General features: G+C 69.3%; 2 protein-coding genes and 1 long non-coding RNA gene across 3 annotated transcripts; 2 read left to right on the forward strand and 1 right to left on the reverse strand.

Moving 5' to 3' along the window:
* Positions 1 to 118: 118 nt before the first annotated feature.
* Positions 119 to 10,327, forward strand: GTF3C2 (general transcription factor IIIC subunit 2). Its single transcript, XM_035568330.2, has 18 exons — positions 119 to 134; positions 585 to 930; positions 1,708 to 2,002; positions 2,554 to 2,648; positions 3,022 to 3,099; positions 3,431 to 3,529; positions 3,741 to 3,965; positions 4,203 to 4,314; positions 4,494 to 4,611; positions 6,047 to 6,078; positions 6,311 to 6,440; positions 6,659 to 6,803; positions 7,069 to 7,230; positions 7,715 to 7,802; positions 8,062 to 8,190; positions 8,523 to 8,654; positions 9,381 to 9,488; positions 9,620 to 10,327. Exons 1-18 carry the CDS (start codon positions 119 to 121, stop codon positions 9,824 to 9,826), a joined length of 2,517 nt encoding a protein of 838 aa, XP_035424223.1. The 3' UTR covers positions 9,827 to 10,327.
* Positions 10,328 to 10,998: 671 nt separating this feature from the next.
* Positions 10,999 to 14,685, reverse strand: SLC30A3 (solute carrier family 30 member 3). Its single transcript, XM_050709412.1, has 9 exons — positions 14,597 to 14,685; positions 13,149 to 13,212; positions 12,980 to 13,052; positions 12,752 to 12,898; positions 12,528 to 12,681; positions 11,902 to 12,100; positions 11,665 to 11,770; positions 11,228 to 11,362; positions 10,999 to 11,144 (listed from the first exon to the last, which is right to left on the reverse strand). The coding sequence occupies exons 1-9, from the start codon at positions 14,683 to 14,685 to the stop codon at positions 10,999 to 11,001; spliced, it is 1,113 nt and encodes a 370-aa protein (XP_050565369.1).
* A 532-nt stretch (positions 14,686 to 15,217) lies between these two features.
* On the forward strand, positions 15,218 to 16,489 carry LOC118259049 (uncharacterized). Its single transcript, XR_004781956.1, has 3 exons — positions 15,218 to 15,303; positions 15,512 to 15,584; positions 15,896 to 16,489. It is a non-coding gene; the product is annotated as an uncharacterized LOC118259049 (long non-coding RNA).
* The last annotated feature ends 249 nt before the right edge of the window (positions 16,490 to 16,738 follow it).

Consider the following 16,738-nt stretch of genomic DNA (forward strand, 5'->3'; position numbering starts at 1 on the left):
GCCCCCCGCCCGGCCCCGCGGCCCCGTCACGTGCCGGGGGCAGCACGTGCCCGGGCGGTGCCGCGGCCCGGTGACGTCGCCGCCCCGGTGACGCCATCGCCGCGCGCCGCCCGCCGCCATGTTGCGGGTTCCGGGCCCGGCGCCGCGCGGGGCTGGTGGCAGCGGCGGCGGCGGCGCGGCCCGCGGCGGGGTGGGGGCCATGCGGGCGGCGCCGGCCTGAGCCGCTCCCGGAGCTCGGCGCATGGCGTCCCGCGCCGCCGCCGGGGCCGCGGGGCCGGGCGGGGCCGCCCGCGGGCCGCGCTGTCGGGAGCGGAGCCGCCGGGGCCGGCCGGGACGGGGAGCGGCGGCCGCCGGGCGGAGCCGGGGCCGCGGCCGGGGCCGCGCGGGTGAGCTCGGGGCCTTCCCGCGGGGCGGCGGCGCGGGGCGCGGGGCCCCGGAGCCGCGGCGGGGCGGGGCGGGCCGGGAGGCGGCGGGGCCCGGGGCAGCCGCCGGGGCCGGGCGGGACCCTCGGGCCCCGCGGGACCGGCGGGGGGCGGCGGCGCTGTCCCGCGGCCCGGTGCTGACCCGGCTGTGGCGTTCTGCAGAGGACCCGGCGCCGCCCGCAGGTGCGGAGCCTTCGGCACGCGGCGCGGAGGGGGCGGCGGCCGAGCCCCGGAAGGAGGCCGGCCCGGAGCGCGGAGCCCGCAGCCCCGCTGACTCCGGCGGCCGCGGCGAGCCCTCGGGGAGCGCAGCGAACGGCTCCGTGCCCGCGGCGCCCAGGAGGCGGGGGCGGAAATCCAAGGCGGAGCTGCTGGTGCTGAAGCTGTCCCGGGACCTGCAGTGCCCGGCCCCGGAGCCCATCTGCGTGCAGAAGGTGCTGGAGGGCAGCGAGGCCTCGGAGGCGCTGGAGGCCGCCCCCGGCAGGCGCCCCAAGCGGCGGGCAGCCAAAGTGTGAGCAGCGGGCCGGGGGCCGGGGCTGGGCGCGGGGGAGGTTGGAAGGGCAGGCACCTGGCTGCGGTCAGAGCGGTTCCGTGAGACCCCTCTTCTCATCTGAGGTATCCTGGTGGCTTTCTTGAAGTGCTTTGTCCCACGCTTTGCGACAAATTGGTTTCCCACGGACACGCTGGTTTCCCACAGAACCGCCTCCTGCTTTAGGAGAGCGTCCCGGGATTCAGAGCAGTGGGGTGTAGAGAGCGGCAAAGACTGTAGATGAGTGCACGTGCGTCTGTTGTTTGACAGCGGTGGGCCGTCTGTGGCGGTGCAGAGGTGGCTCCCGGCAGAGCCCAGAGGAGGCTTATCTGTGCAATAGCCACACGCCGCTCAGCGGGGCCTCTGAAGGCAGGTCGGGCAGTGCAGGCACCCCCTGAGCCGCCTGGGTTTGCGGGGCAGAGCTGGGAGCTGCAGTGCCCCGACCCCTCACCCTGTGCTGAGGGGCGCACAGCACCTGCTGCGGCAGCGTGCCCGTGCAGGAACTCTGCTGCTGAGCTCGCGGGAAGCTCTCCGGCTGCCTCACTTTCTGGCTGGCAGCAGGCCAGGCGCTACTCTGCATGCTGGATGCCTTCCCAGCTGCTCCTGGAGGCCCTGGGGAGGCTGGGGCGGGCCTGGGTGCTGGTGCGGCCTGACTGGGCAGTGCTGGAGCACACTGTGTGCCCAGACGGTGCTAGAGAGCTGGCAGGGCCGAGTGCAGCTCCCTCTGTTCACTGCTGGGCAATGCCTTCGCTGTTCCAGGGCATTGCTTTACCTTCAGGAGCTGGCAGAGGAGCTGACATCTGCGTACCAGCCCCCAGCTCCCAACGAGGGTGCCCAGGAGCCAGAGCCTGAGTGTGTCCAGAAGAAGCGTCGGAGGAAAAAGGAGGAGGAAACTGACAGCGATGATCCTGCACAAGATGCTGACTTCGTGCCCTCAAAGGAGGTGTTGCTGCAGGCTGAGGAGGAGGAAGGGAGCGATGCTCCGCTCAGCGAGGTGTCAGAGTCAGAGCTGGAGCCACTCCGGCGGCACAGCATGAAAACGTCATCTGCAGGGGTAAGGGCAAGTCTTTGCCTTGACTGCTTCTTACCTTTGGCGTGCTATAAATGACACAGTGTTTGAGCTATCACCTCGTGTGTGTCGTGTGTGCACGTACCCCTGCCCACCCACCCTGTCTGTTTGAGGCAGGTCAGCCCCAAAGCAGGGTTCTGTCAGGGCTGGCATAGTTCCTGTATGGTGTGAGTCCAGGCGTGAGCTCCTCGGGCTTAACTGCAAGCGAAGGCAGCTGAGTGCCTGGGTGGGTGGGGGCAGGCAGCTGTGCTCCTGGGAGAGCGTGCGGGGTGCTGGGCTGCCGCTGAAGCTGATGGCAGGTTAAGGCAGGGTCCTGGAGGCTGCCCTGTAGGATTTTGTGTCTTTAGCACAGAGTGACACGGTATCGGGTGACTGCTTCTGTGGAGACTGGGAGAGAGCCCTGCGCCTGTGCGCTGTGTCAGTGCCTTTTGGGCAGGCTCGTCCCCCAGGGGCTCACAGGAAGGTTTGGGCAGGCTGGGGTGGCCCAGGTGGGGTCCTTTGGCCAGGTCCTGTTCTGAGTCTGCTCTTGTGCCCAGAGGTCCAAGCCCCAGTGCCGAGGCCTTGCTCCCAATGGCTTCCCCAACTCCGTCATGGCCCCGGTGGAGAAGTGCTCCAGCATCACCTGTAGCCTGTGAGTGCAGGGCCTGGGGGCGCGGTGCTGGACGGAGGGCTGGGGCTGGCTGTAGCGGGCGGTGCTGTCCAGTGCCTCGTGGTCGCCATAGGTGTGAGGACGGGGGAGTGTTTCCTGTCAGGAGCACCCGTGTTCTGCTGGCACCTGCTGGGGACAGCGTGGGAACGGGCTCATCTCAGCCGCATCTCATCCCCACCTCTGTGCAGCCCCTGCCTGGAGCCGCGTGTGGGGCTGTGCGGGGCCTGGCTGGAGCTGGGAGCCCTCAGCAGGGGGCAGGGGTGCGCTGTGGCCAGGATGGAGCAGGGCACGAGCCCCACGGTGCTGCTGGCGGGGCTGGGGAGCAGGGTGGTGATGTCCCTTATATCCGCTGCAGGCGGGAGCAGAAGTACTCTCGGTGGGAGTTCCCTGACTGGATCCCTCTGGTGCACAAGTGGACGTGTCTCTCCGAAAGGTACCATCAGCGGCGTGGGAAGGGCGAGGGCACAGAAGGGGTGCGTGGCACAGGCGCTGCCTGCACTCAGGCTGCATCCTGGGGCAGTCCTGGCATGGTGGGGAGTGGGCTGGGGCAGGGAGGGGAGGATCAGCCTTAGGGGCTGTGCTTCCGCCTCCCCCTCTTAGGGTCAGGTCCTAGCAGAGAAGATGGCACCTTCTCACGGGCTCTGGGGGCCTGGTGGCTCTGGCCAAGGAGTCCGAGTGCCCCAGGGAGGCCAGCAGCAGCGTGCTGTGCTGTGGGGGGGGTGGGATGGCTGCAGGCATCCTCTCACACTCTTCTGCCTCCCCAGCGAAGCTGCCCAGTACCTACCGGCAGAGGAGAAGTCTCCCCTCTTCGCGATCCAGCGGGAGGGCATTGAAGACAACGGTGCCTTGTACAGGCTGAACAGGTTGGTGGAGGGGCTGCTCTGGGGAGGTGGGAGGCGTTACGGTGTCCCCCAGTCCCCGGGAGCTACAGCACGGCTGCTATGTGCCGCGTGCTCTGGGGTCCTGCCGTGTCCAGCCTTGTGTCAGGGCTCTGCGCCGGCTGGGTGCTGCCATGCCTTGTCCCGGGGTGGTGCTGCTCCTGCCCAGCACCCTGACCTGCCTTCCTGCCGGCAGGTTCAACTCCCTGCAGCCCCACGAGGAGCGCCGGGATGTGTCGTTCTTTGTGGGCGGCCCCGTGTGGGCGATGGAGTGGTGCCCAACCCCGGAGGGCTCGGCGGCCACCCAGTACGTGTGCCTGTACTGTCACAAGAGCATGGATGAGACGCACAGCGTGGCGGGGCTCCACAGGGGCCCGGCGCTGCTGCAGCTCTGGAGCCTGGGCACGCTGCAGCAGGAGGGGTGAGTCCGGCCTGTGGGGTGGCCCTGGCAGGGAAGAGGGGCAGGCGTGGGCCCCTTGTACCCCAGTGGTGGGGCGGGTGGCAACCTGCTGCTGCCCCTACTGCTGCCCGGCGGTTCGTCCTCTCCCAGAGCCTGAGCCTCGCGGAGTGGTGCTGGCGGCCAGCTTTGCTTCTGCTGTGTGCTGGAGCTGCTGGGCACCAGCTCCGGTGTTTTTCACCATTCAACTCGTGCCCGCAGCTCTGCCGACAAAGCTGGGCTGGCCTACGCTGTCGCTACCGACCACGGCTGCGTCTGGGACATGAAGTTCTGCCCCAGCGGTGCCTGGGAGCCACCCAGCACCTCCAGGAAGGTGGGTGTGTGGTGGGAGAGGCTGTGCCAGCCCACAGGCTGGCTTTGGCTTTGCCCTGGCGACTCTGAATTCCTTGTCCCTGCCAAAGCCTTGCCTTCGCCAGGCAGGATAGTGCAGGGGGCCCTCGCCCCTTTGACAACAGCAAGCAGGAGGCTGAGGGCCCGGGCGTGTTTCTGCAGCACCCTCAGATGAGCCGGCTGGGCCTCCTGGCTGTGGCCTTCTCGGACGGCAGCGTGGTGCTGTACGCCCTCCCGCACCCCGGCGCCCTGCAGAGCTGCAAGAGAACCCAGGTAAAAGGTAGGAAGAGCTGTGGCACCCTGCCCCTCGTCGCTGTGTGCTGGGGGGGCAGCGCGCGAGCCCGGGGCCTGTCCACCCCCTGCGCAGGGTGGCTGTGCCGTGCTGAGGGGCGAGCTGGGCGGGCGGTGACGCTGTGGGGCACGGCGGGGCCATGCCCAGCCCTGCCGGGAGCCGTGCAGGCGGTGGGGCAGTGGGCGGTGCTGGGACGGGGCTGCGCTGCGGCTGCCAGCCCTGCGCGGGGCCTGGCGCAAGAGGGGAGGGCGGCCGCTGTTGTCTGGGGCTTGGAGCACGCCCGGGTGCTGCCGACTGGGGGCTCTGGGGCCACTCAGCAGCGTCACTGCAGGGCATGGCTGCACCCGTGTGTTGTGAGCCTCCCTGCCTGCTGCAGGGGCCCTGGGAGGTGTGGGGAACACGTCCTGTTGTGGCAGAGCTGCGCGTTCCCACCCGGCCATTTGTCATGGCAGGGATCCCGGGCCCCGAGCTCCCATCTGGCACTGGCTAATGGTGCTTGTAATAGTCTCATCTGCTGGGTGCTGAGCGAGATTGATGACCTGTGCGTGCTGCTCGTGGTCGCTCAGCCGTGGCTGACAGCCCATACGTTCACTGCTGACAATGGGAAATGGGTTTCCTGCGCTGGAGCATGTCCGCCAGCCCCCATCAGCATGCCGTGCCGGGCTGCGCCATTTGCTGGTGCTGCCTCTCCCAGCCCCCTCCCAGGCCGCTGGTTCCGGACGGTTTGCGCCGGCTGCCGCAGCCCCTGCGTGGGGAGCTTGCAGCAGGCGCGGATCCTTCCCCAGCCTGCAAAGCCCCCGTGGACCAGCTGGGTCCTGTCGTGTCGCATCAGCCAGGCTGCGGCAGCACGTACTGTCCTTGCGCCGCGTGGTCGCGTCGGGGTGCTAGTGTGGATTTGCAGCTGCGGGATCGGTGCCAGGCTGCAGTGTGCTGTGGCCCTGCCGGAGCTCCCAGCTCAGCACGGCTCTGCTGGGCCCCCCGCGTGCCTGCCCCAGTGCTTCCACTGCCACGCAGCCCGGGGCTTCTCTCTGCCCTGTGGCCTGGCTGTGCTTGCAGTGCCAGAGAAGACGCATGGCTCTCCTGTGTCTGCACGGCACCACCTCTGCCTGCGGCTGCCTCGCTCTGAGATGAAGACGTGCCTGGTTCTCTGCTGAGTGCAGAGGGCAGCCCCCCTCTGGAGGTGGGACTCCTTGCCCAGCACTCGTGTCACTGTCAGGGACGCTCCTGCGGGCAGAACTGGTGCCGGGGGTCCTGCGGGCATCTTGTGCACGCACATCATCTGGGTGCGGGCGTGGGCGGGACAGGGACGGGAGCCCCGGCCAGGGACCTGGGAGCACCAGGCCAGACTTGAGGCTGCGAGCAGCTCCTGCCACAGGGAGCTCCCAGCCGGTGGCTGTCCTGACCTTCCTCTGCTCTCTTCTAGATGGGTCCCTCCCCAAGCACGTTATCTGCAAGGTCAGTGTCCTCTGCTGCTGTGCTCCCCTGTTGGGGCTGACACCCAGCAAGCCTCCTGCCTGGGGCTGCTGGGGAGCTGGGGAGGGCATCAGGAAGCCTGCGGAGCTGGCTGGCCCCAGCGTGTTTGGGGCGGTGGAGTTAGAGCTGTGCTCCCAAACCTGCATGGCCCTGGCTCTTGGGGCAGGTGGTGACAGCACAGGACTGCGGCTTACGCTTGTCTTTCTGTCTCCAGGTGCAGTGTACCACCACGCTCCAGGTGGGCTCTATCCAGGCGGGGAGCCCATCAGAAAGCGGCCAATGCTTCAGCGTCTCCTGGATGCCATCCAAGCCCCACCATCACCTTGCAGCTGGTTTTTATGACGGTGAGTTCCCCTCTTGCACAGGGTAGGCTGTGTCCCACGGCAGAGCCTTCAGGGTGCAGCTCTTGCCCTGCAGCAGGCAGTCATGCAGCAAGCTTCGTGCTCCTGCTCTGCACTGCCTCAGGTCCCCCACTATGGTGCTGTGCATCCTTTGCCCTGTGCCCAGTCACTCCCCTGTGCTGGGGCAGATGCGGGGCAGCTGTCCTGTGTGCACCCTGCAGGCACCGTGGCCATCTGGAACCTGCTCACCAAGTCCCTGCTGCAGCGTGTGTGCCAGCCCGACGGCTCCCTCAAGCTCTACCCTTTCCAGAGCTTCCTAGCCCACGACCACGCTGTGCGGAGCATCGAGTGGTGCAAAGCCAACAGGTGAGAGCTGGGAAGCTGGTGCTGGGAGCGAGTGCTTCCTGACAGAGCAAGCTGCCTCCTGCCAACGAGTCTGCTGTGCCAAGATGGGTTCCAGCAGACTCAGTGCTAGTGGCACTTGCCCTTCCAAGGCACTGAGGCTGGATTGGGTTTTCTGGGGTGAGGGGTGGCTGCACTGCTGCCGTGGGAGCCGCGCTGCACTGCAGGAGCGGGGACAAGGCACAGCTCTGCTCTGGGGTCTCAGTGCTGCCTTTCTCCTGGTTCTCAGCAACTTCCTGGTCACGGCAGGGAATGACAGGAAGATCAAGTTCTGGGACCTGCGGCGGCTCTATGAGCCCATCAACAGCATCAAGCGGTTCCTCAGCACCGAGGTGGCCTGGTTGCTGCCCTACAATGGGGTTACCGTGGCCCAGGACAACTGCTATGCCTCGTGAGTGCTGGGGGCCATCAGGGCGCCTGCTCTGCAGCTGGGATCTGCTCTCACCTCTGTCTGTCCCCAGTGCAACGTCCCCTCTGGGCCCTCCCTGCCTGGGAATGTGAGGGCGAGCTCTGCTCACGGTGCATTGCACCGCAGCCGTGGCGGTGGCGCAGCTGAGGGGATCCGTTTCTGGGCACAAGCCAGGCTGGCAAGGGGGAGGACAACGTCCTTGGGCTGGGCAGGGCAGCTCCCGTGTGTCCCCTTTTGGCCCAGGCAGCCCCAGACTGACACAAGTTTGTTCACAGAAGGGACCCTGGGGTAGGGGTGGGTTCTTACTGCCGGGAGCTGCCCTGAGCCATGTTGTGAGTGAGGACAGCTCCCCCTCCCCACAGGGCTCCCTGCCCTGGGGATGTGGCTTGCACCTGGGCTGCTGGGCTCCTGCTCCTTCGGGGTGGCAGCTCAGAGCTGTGCCCTCATCCATTCCTTTCTGTTGCAGTTATGGTCTCTGTGGGATCCACTACATTGACGCCGGGTATCTGGGCTTCAAGGCTTATTTTGTGGCCCCTCGCAAGGGGACTGTGTGGGTAAGAGGCATCAGAGCCGTCCGAGGGTCAGGTGCCCGCCGCAGACCCTGTGCCGGCTGTGCCCCCGCAGCCCCTGCAGCCACCCACTGCCCCTCGGGTGAGGGACCATGACAGCCAGAAGCGTCCCAGCGGGGACGTTTCTGAGCCTGGCCCTCACCAGAGGGAGCAGGGCGGTGGCTGGGGCTGGCACTTGCAGTGCTGCCTGGTGCTGCGGGCAGCGTGCTGGGACGCTGGGCCCTAGCCCCGTCTCTTCCTGCAGAGCATATCTGGCTCGGACTGGCTGAACACGGTGGCTGCTGGAGACATCACCGGTGAGCTGGTAGCTGCGGTGTTGCCCGACCTGGCCATCAATCCCCTCAACGTCAAGCGCTCGTCGGACCGCAGATTCGTAAGCGGCCGTTCTGTCGTCCCTGCGGCGCCTGCGTGTGCGCACCGAGCTGGGCTGGGTGGCGGTGTGCTGCTGGGCTGCTGGAGGAGCGCTGCCACCCGTCCCTTGCCAGCTGTCCTACGTCTGGACACACACACCAGGACATTTGGGGATGGGCTTGTGCGTGGGGAAGGCCTGGCCCCTCTCTGTCCCTTGCCCCTTTCTGTCCCCTGCCCTCACGGCAAGGTCCCTGCAGCCCCGGCACTGTCCCTGGTACTGCGGCCACCCAAGGGGCACCTGTGGAGGGCATGGACAGGCCCACTGCCCTGCCCTCAGCTGCATCTCCCCCACAGCCAGTCTACAAAGCTGATCTGCTGCCCTGCGGCCCCACAGGACCAGAGAATAGTGAGCAGGCACTGCCGAAGACCAGGCTCTACAGCGAGATGGTGGCGAAGGCCTACGTTCGGTTTCGGGACACGGACCTGGTACGAGGGCAGAGAATGGAGCGCTCCTGACCGGGGGCGGGACTGGTGGCGGCCTTGGGGTGTGGGGGCAGGGGGAGAGCCCAGTCAGCTGGGCTGTGGCTGGGTGTGTGGGGTCAGCAGTGCATGGGGGAGTGGCACAGACTGCGCGGCAGCCCTTCACCCCTGCGGAGCACAGCCTGACTTCAGCAGCCCCGCCAGAGAGCAAGGGGATGCTCTGCTCAGTGCCCAGGGAGCCCAGGCCTCGCAGCAGGGTCTGCCTGGCTGGGCTGGGCAGCCCCAGCAGCGAGCCCTGTGCAGCCCCTCTGTGCCTGGTCCTGAGCAGGGCTGAGGACACGAGCCCAGGGCAGGATGAAGCTCTGGGTGTGCTGGGTTCAAGGCAGCAGCTTGGGTCACCCAGCACCGGGAAGGAGCCTGGGGCTTGCAGCCTGCCTGGGCCCGTGCTTGCCATGCCAGGCTGTCTTTGGAGCACTTTGTAAGGAAAAGGCTGCATGCCTGGGCCCCCAGGGATGGGGAGCATCCAAGCTGCCAGCCCTGGAGTGCGCTGGAGTCCCCCGTGAGGGGGACCTCCCTGCTCCAGTCACTCCCCGGGGGGATGGCTCGTGCTGCCCCGTGGCAGTGCTGCCCTTTGCAGGAGACTCAAGTCCCCTGGCCAGGCCGTGCCTGCCGCTCCTGTGTGCGCAGCACTCCTTGGGGTGTGCTGCCCGTCACCGTGCTGCCCTTTCACAGCGCAGCTTCAAGAACTTCTCGAGCCGGGAGCCCATGCGCAGGATGCACGCGCAAGAGGTGAAGGCAGAGCTGAGCCTTGACCGCCTGCAGCTGGAGTCCCTGCACAAGGTGAGGTGGCTGCTCCGAGCCACCAGCACCCCTCGCAGTCCTGGGAGAGCAGAGGGTGCCACGTGCTGCCCCTCGGGCCGGGGTCCTGGTGCCTTGGCCCCATCCCTCCTGACCCCCTTCTCCTCCCGCAGGTGCGCTTCAGCCCCAACCTGGACTCACACGGCTGGCTGGTGTCAGGCGGGCAGGCTGGCATCGTGCGGGCGCACTGCATGGCGGGGCTGGCATCTGGCACAGACCAGCAGCTGCTGCCACAGTGCCGTGCCCGCTTCAGCTCGCTGTACGGGGCCGAGCCGTGCAGCCCCAGCCCCGCCGCAGCCTCCCCGCTGCCAGCTGAGTAGCGGGGGGCCCCTCGCTGCCACCACCTGCATTCGCCCGCAGCAGCAGCTCGGGTGCCTGCACTGCTGGGTGCCAGGGGCTGCGTGCCCCTCTTGGTGCTTCTTACCCGGGGCCTGCCCTGGGGAGGGATGGTTGCTCCTGGCTGTCACCTGGGATGCTCAGGACGCTCGTCCTCGTGCTCTGGGCCCGGAAGGGTCCTTTCTGCACTCTTTAGTCTGAGCTGGTGCGGGGAGGGCAGTGGGACTGGGGTCGTGTCTATGGCTTGAGCTGTGGGTCTCAGGGTCTGATGCAGGGGAAGAGCTACGGAGACGCATGTGGGGCTGTGCTTGTGCTTGCCTGCCCCCTCCCGTTGCTGACAGACCCCACAGTGCGGGTCCTGGTGGGGGGGCCGGGCCAGCCTTGCCCTGCGTGGGGCAGATGTGGCTTGCAGCAGCGCCGGGAGCTCTGGAATCGCTCACATTGAGCCTGTGTTCTCAGCGGTGCAGTAAATGTGGTTTGTTTTGTAAAGGGTGCTGGTGGTGCTAGCGTGGGGGGAGGCCTGGGGCGCGGCGCTGTCAGAGCCCTCCCCCCTCCCCCCTCCCCTCCGTGCGGATGCCTCGGCTGCTCTCAGACACATTTATTGGTGGCCACGAGCTCTGCAGCCACCAGCTGGAGTCCTTGCACAATGAGACACAGACACACCACAGCTGCAACAGACAGACTCACGACGGTGGGAATGGGTCAGGCCAAGGCATGGCAGCACCCAGCCCTGGCCTGGGCCTCGCAGCTGGGATCAAAACCAGGGCACCCAGAGCTCAGGGGTGAGCTCCATCCCTTGCTACCCTGTCCCCTTGCTCCAGGGTGGATGCAGCGGGGAGGGAGGGGACAGACATGGCACCCAATACGGCAGCAAGCAAAGGCCCGTGGGCACTGGGGCTGGGGCAGTGCTCCTGCCTGGTGCGTGGTCCCCGTGCCCAGGGCTGTGGCAGGCTTGGCCCCTGGCATGGCAGAGCAGCCCTGGAGGCTCTCAGGGGCACGTAACACAGCACTGTGCTGCAAGGGCTGGGTGCTGTGCCCCACTCTGAGTGGGGCTGGGGCCCCTGGGGTCTGCAGAGGTGGAGCCGGTGCAGCACGGGCAGGACTCCAGGCACTGCACCTGCCCTACGGTGCCCCAGTCCCACAGTGGGCAAAGGGCTCAGGACGGGGGGTCCTGGCAGTGCGGGCAGCCCAACGCCTCCTCCTGGTACTGCTCCACCTGCACCGTACATGACACGAAGCCAAATTTGCTCTGCAGCTGGCTGGTGGCTTCCCGCAGCACTGTCTCAGGGTTGGCGCTGGCATCTGGAGGTGGCAGGGAACCACGATCAGCCCCACAGCCCCCAGCCCTGCCCTCGGGGTTGCGCGAGCCAGCGCAGGGCACTCACCCACGGCCACGTGCACCGACACCACGGGGTGGCTCAGCGTCAGCGCCCAGACGTGCAGGTCGTGGGTGCCCCTCACCCCGCTCACTGCCAGCAGCACCTCCTTCACTGCGTCGAACTGGATGCCCCGCGGCGCCCCTGCCAGCGGTGCTGGTCATGGAGGGGCCGGCCCCAGCCCTATTCCCCAGCTGGAGTCAGGGCTCCTGGGGGGCAGCTGGGGATGGGGACACCCCCAGTTTGGGACTGGGCTGTGGCACAGTGCCTCTGGGGTGAGGCAGTTGCTCGCCATGGGACAGAGGAACGTCTGGGGGGCTCGGAGGGGCCAGGAATGCCAGGGGTGGGCTGGGTAGGAGCAGAGGTTGCTGTGGGGTGGGCTGCTCTGTGCTCCCCAAGGAGCCCCTGCACCCCCTACCTGTCTCCCCTACCTGTCCCCCCCTCACCTTCCATGAGGACTCTGAAGACGTCCCTGAGGATAGTGAGTGTGGAGCCAAGGACAAAGACCGAGAAGAAGAGGGTACTGATGGGGTCTGCGATCTTGCACTGGGGCTGCAAGGAGCAGGGGCTGCGTGAGGCTGCGGGCAGGAAGTGCCAGCAAGCTGGGCTGGGATCCCCGGGGGCCCAGTGCCCCGCAGGGCTCTGTGGAGGACAGGAGCCCAGCCCACGTGAGGACCACGTACCTTGAAGTAGATGATGGTGGCGGCCACCAGGACACCAATGCTCTGCAGCAGGTCACCCACCACGTGGACAAAGGCTGCACGGACGCTGGTGCTGCCAGGCAGCGGAGCGTGGCTGGGCAGGCAGCCCCCCACGCTCTCCAGCTGCTCGTAGCCCCCGTGGCCGTGGGTGGCGGGGGCCTGGTGCAGGATGTAGGCCATGCTGCAGAGAGCAGAGCTGGCTCGGTGCCGGGCAGGGAGTGAGAGGCCCCGCTGACCCAACCAGGGGTGAGGGAGAGAACACATCCAGGGCTCAGCAGGGACAGCACAGCCACCGTGCAGGGGTTCAGGGCAGGTGTGGGGCCAGGGCAGGACGGGGATTTGGGAGATTTGGGACTGGGGCACGAGGGCAGGGCTGAGGGGAAGTGCTGCTGGGGGGGGGCAGGGAATGTATGTGGGGCTGGGAGTGGGGAGGGGGGTCAGGGAATAGGAGGAGGCAGCACTGGGAATAGGAAGGCTCGGGACAAAGGGACAGAAGGGGCGGCTGGGGGCTTGGGACACCAGGTGCACACATGGGGCAGGGCTGCAGGAGGGGAGGCCAGGGCTGTGTGGGGCCAGGGGAGGTAGGGATGAGGGTGCGTGGGACATACACCAGGTTGACGCCCACGGCGCTGGCAGAGGTGGCCAGCATGGCTCGTGCCTCGATCTCGTAGTCGTTGCTGATGATGCGTGCAGCCGCCAGGTAGACAAGAGCCCCGGTGACAACCCAGATGGAGAGGACGGAGGCCAGCGCACCCAGCGTCTCTGTGGGATGGGGGCCATCAGTGCCTGCCCCAGCTACGGGGCTCCCCCGGTGCTGAGCCCCCCGCCTCACCTGAGCGGTGCCAGCCAAAACTCATGGTCTTGGTGGGTGGGCGGGCAGAGACCCAAAGCGAGAAGAGGCTCACGGACATGCTGCCCACGTCCGTCAGCAGGTGGGCCGCGTCCGTCATGATAGCCAGGCTGTGCGCCAGGTACCCACCTGCGGGACGGCACAGCTGGCACCCGGGGCCCGGCGGGGTGTCCCGGCCCCATCCCGGCCCCGGCCCCGGCCCGCCGTTACCTATCACCTCTCCAACCATGAACACGCAGCACACGGTGCAGGCGACGCTCAGCTGCCGCCGGGCCTGGAGCCTCTCCGGGCCGGCGCCGGGGCCGGGGCCGGGGCCGGGGCCGGGGCCGGGGGGGGCCGGGCTGCAGGGGCACTGCGGGCCCCCCCCCGGCTCCGGGACCGCGTCCTGCCCGCCCTCCCCGGGGCGCAGCGGTGCCGGGGCGTCCCGGGAGCCTGCGAACAGCCTGGGGGGGAGGGGGTCAGAGCCGTGCCCGGGAGGGGGCTCCCGGCGACCCCGTCTCCTGCGGAGCACGCGTCCCTCCGGTGCCCGGTCTCGGGGCCGGCCCCGCCGCAGCCGGTAGCGAAGCGGACGGAGGCGGACCCCGGGGGCTGCGCCCTCGCTCCCGGGTTCCGTGCACGAACGCGCCCAGAGACCGGGACGAAGGACGGGGGCTCCGGGAGGGTACGGGGCACTCGAGCGCCTCGGCAGAGGCGAGCAGCGACGGGGCCGCCGGCGGGGCCGGGTGGTGCCCGGGGGCCGGTCCGCCCCCGCCCCGTCCCCGCACGGCCGGAGCTGCCCGCGTCGGGCCGGGGGAGGGAAGGCTGGACGGGGGCGGCGGCGGGAGCGGGGGACGGCGGTTCCAGCCCGGGGCCGGGGCCGCGGGGCTCGAGGTGCCGGTGCAGGGCCGTGACGGACGGGACGTGCTGCGGGGGAGCAGGGACCAGGCGGGTGTCGGTGTGGGGCGGGGGGTGCACGGGGTGCCGGGGCCAGGGCTCAGGGCGCTGATGCGCAGGGCAGCAATGAGGGCAGAGGGAGGACGGGGGGCGGGTGCAGTTACGGGGGACGACGGACGGACGAGCACCGGTGCGGGGGTGGCAGCCGGGCGCCGGTGTCAGCTGGACACCCGCGGGGGGGCCGGGGATGTCGCACAGGTAGGGGGGGGGACGGTGCCGGTTGGAAGGAGGTGAGGTGACGGTACCGGGGAGGGGACGCGTGCAGGTCTGAAGGGCTGAGGATGCCGCCGCGGGCTGGGTGGCGATGCCGGTGCTGGATGGGGGCTGGCTCGGGGGCTGCGGAGGTGCCGGTGACAGCCAGATGGATGAGGGCGCGGGGGCGGGGGGCGCCGGACGGACCGGGGGCTTGCGGGTCCCGGGGGCGTGGGGGGTGGCAACGTCGGGGGGTGCCGAGGTCGGGGCTACGGTGCCTAGGAAGCCGGGGGTTCGGGGGGCTGGGGGTGATGGAGGTGCAGGGGATGACGGAGATGCCCGGGGTGATGGGGGAGCGGGTGATGGAAGATCGAGGGTTGCAGATGCGGAGGGTGATGCGGGTGGGGTGCGGGGCTGGTGGAGCTGGTGGAGCCGGGGGCACTGGGAGGTGGTGATAGCAGGGGGCGGAGGGGGCGAAGGGGGCGGCTGTGCCGGTGGTGCCGGGGGCGCCGGTCGTGCCGGTGCCGGCAGCATTGCGGGCTGGGGTACCGGAGGTGCCGCAGGCGTCGGCAGCGGCGGGGGTGCCGGTGATGGGGGTGCCGGTGATGGGGGTGCCGGTGCCGGGGATGATGGGGTGGCGGGGGTGATGGAGGTGCCGGTGCCGGGGTGGTGGGGCTGGCCGTGCCGGGGTGCCGGCGGTACCTCTTGAGGCGCAGGCTGCCGTCGGCGCGGCCGCCGCGCGGGCTGACCAGGCGGGCGCTCTCGCTGCCGGACGGGGACGGGGGCTCCATGCCGGGGCGCGGGCAGCACCGCGGGCACCGCGCCGGGACGGCGCAGGCCCCGCCCCCTGCCGAGGCCCGCCCCCTGCTGAGGCCCCGCCCCCTGTCGAGGCCCCGCCCCCAGAGCGCGCCGAGCCGCCTGGGGGGGCGCCGCGGTCGCTCCCGGCCCGGAGCCGCGGGGCTGGGGACGGGGACCGGGACCGGGACCGGGACGGGGCGGCCCCGCAGGGCTCGCGTCGGGACCGGCTGCTGGCGGGAGCCGCGTGCGCGGCGGTGCTCATCCGCCGGGCTCATCCCGCCGCCGGGCGGTGCGGGGGTTCCCGCGGCACGGAGGCCGCCAGCCGCCCGGCAGCGTGCGCTCCCCCTGGAGTTACTGAGCAAAGTCTCGGAACGCTGCGGGGAGAACGCCCGGGACACCGGGAGCTGCGGGAGGGGAGCGCCCGCCCCGCTCCGCCCGCACAAACGCCGCCGGGAAGCAGGGACCGGGACACCTGCGGGGGGCGCGGCGGGGGCGGCGAGAGGCCCCGACCCTGCCTCCGCCCGCACCCGGCACCCCCGCGCCGCCGGGGGCTCGTCACCGACAGCACGGCACCGGCTGCCCGTGGGAGCGCGGGGAGCGCTGGTTCGCTTGTACGGGGGCTGCTCAGGAACGGGGCTGGGCTGTGGGGAGCGCTCTGCACGGGGGGGCTGCTGGGTACGGGAGGGCTGCGTGGGGTGTGGGAGCTGCTTGTGTAAGGGGGCTGCTTTTGTACGGGGGCTGTTTGGGTGCGGGGCGAGTAAGCCTCATCTCCATCCCTGGGAAAGGGATGAAGCAGCTGATCCTGGGAACCCTTTCCAGGCAAGTAAAGGAGAAACAGGTCACCAGGAGCAGTCAGCATGGGTTCAAGGGGAAGTCATGCCTGGCCAACCTGGTAAGCTTCTACAGCAAAAACGACCGGTCTGATGGATAGGGGAGGGAGCAGCAGGTGTTGTCCTCCTGGATTTTGGTAGGGCCATCTCCCATGAGATCCTCATAGAGAAGCTGTTAACGTATGGGCTGCACGTGCAGATGGTGAGGTGGGGTGAAAATTGCCTGAACAGCCAGGGCCAGAGGGTGGTGACCAGCGGCACAAAGTCCAGTTTGAGGCCAGTAATGGGATGAAGAACCCGGGGGTCAATACTAGGTCCAGTCTTGTTTAGCATCTTTGTTAATAACCCGGATGATGCAGCAGTGTCCCCTCAGTCTGCAGATGACCAAACTCGGGAGAAGCGGCTGATAAATCAGGGGTCGTGCTGCCATGCAGAGGGACCCGGACGTGTTGGAGAGCGGGGCTGACAGGAACCTCCTGCAGTTCAACAAGAAGAACTGCCAGGCCCGGCCCCTGGGGAGGAACAAGCCCAGCACCAGGACAGGCCGGGGGCACCCGGCTTGGAAGCAGTCGGGCACAGAAGGACCTGGGGTCCTGGTGGGCACCGCGGTGGGCAGGAGCCAGCAAAGGGCCCTTGGGCAGAGAGGGCTGGCGGTGTCCTGTCTGTGGTAGGACAGCCGGGGGGGGATCCTGCCCCTCTGCTGGGCGCTGGGGAGTCCTGGGGAGTCCTGGGGAGTCCTGGGCCCCCAGCACTGAGAGAGCTGGGCCCAGCGGGGAGAGCCCAGGCCGGGGCCCCCAGGGTGCTGCCGGGCCCGGAGCCCCCGTGCTGTGAGGAGAGGCTGCGAGAGCTGGGGCTGCTGGGCCTGGAGCAGAGGCGGCTCCAGGGGAGCTCCCCCATGGCCGTCAGTACCCGCAGGGAGGTGCGGAGAGGCCGGAGCCGGGCTCTGCTCAGCGGTGCCCAGGGCCGGGCCCAGAGGTCCCCGCGGCCACGGACGCCGCCCCCGCGTCGAGCTCCCGCCGGAGGCCGGGCCGGGGCCGGGCGGGGCGGGGCCGTGCCGCGGGGGCCGCCGGGAGCCGGGTGCCCGCCCCGCCCCGTCCCGGCAGCCCCCGCGGCGGGCAGATGGCGGCGGCGGGCGCGGAGGAGCGGCGCGGCGCGTGGGGGGCGGCGGGCCCCGAGCGCGGCCCCGGCCCCGGCCCCGGCCCCGGCCCCGGCCCCG

The sequence above is a fragment of the Cygnus atratus genome, chromosome 3, assembly GCF_013377495.2.
Source record: "Cygnus atratus isolate AKBS03 ecotype Queensland, Australia chromosome 3, CAtr_DNAZoo_HiC_assembly, whole genome shotgun sequence".
Lineage (NCBI taxonomy): Eukaryota > Metazoa > Chordata > Aves > Anseriformes > Anatidae > Cygnus > Cygnus atratus.

Excerpts from the sequence above, each read along its gene's own strand:
- GTF3C2 (XM_035568330.2), top strand. Across the intron at positions 2,003-2,553 it reads TGAAAACGTCATCTGCAGGG|AGGTCCAAGCCCCAGTGCCG; the intron begins GTAAGGGCAAGT and ends TCTTGTGCCCAG. Across the intron at positions 7,803-8,061 it reads CTCGCAAGGGGACTGTGTGG|AGCATATCTGGCTCGGACTG; the intron begins GTAAGAGGCATC and ends CTCTTCCTGCAG.
- SLC30A3 (XM_050709412.1), bottom strand. The coding sequence starts at position 14,685 with ATGGAGCCCCCGTCCCCGTCCGGCAGCGAGAGCGCCCGCCTGGTCAGC. Across the intron at positions 13,213-14,596 it reads GGCAGCCTGCGCCTCAAGAG|GCTGTTCGCAGGCTCCCGGG; the intron begins GTACCGCCGGCA and ends CCTCCCCCCCAG. Across the intron at positions 12,101-12,527 it reads GCCGTGGGCGTCAACCTGGT|CATGGCCTACATCCTGCACC; the intron begins GTATGTCCCACG and ends TGCTCTCTGCAG.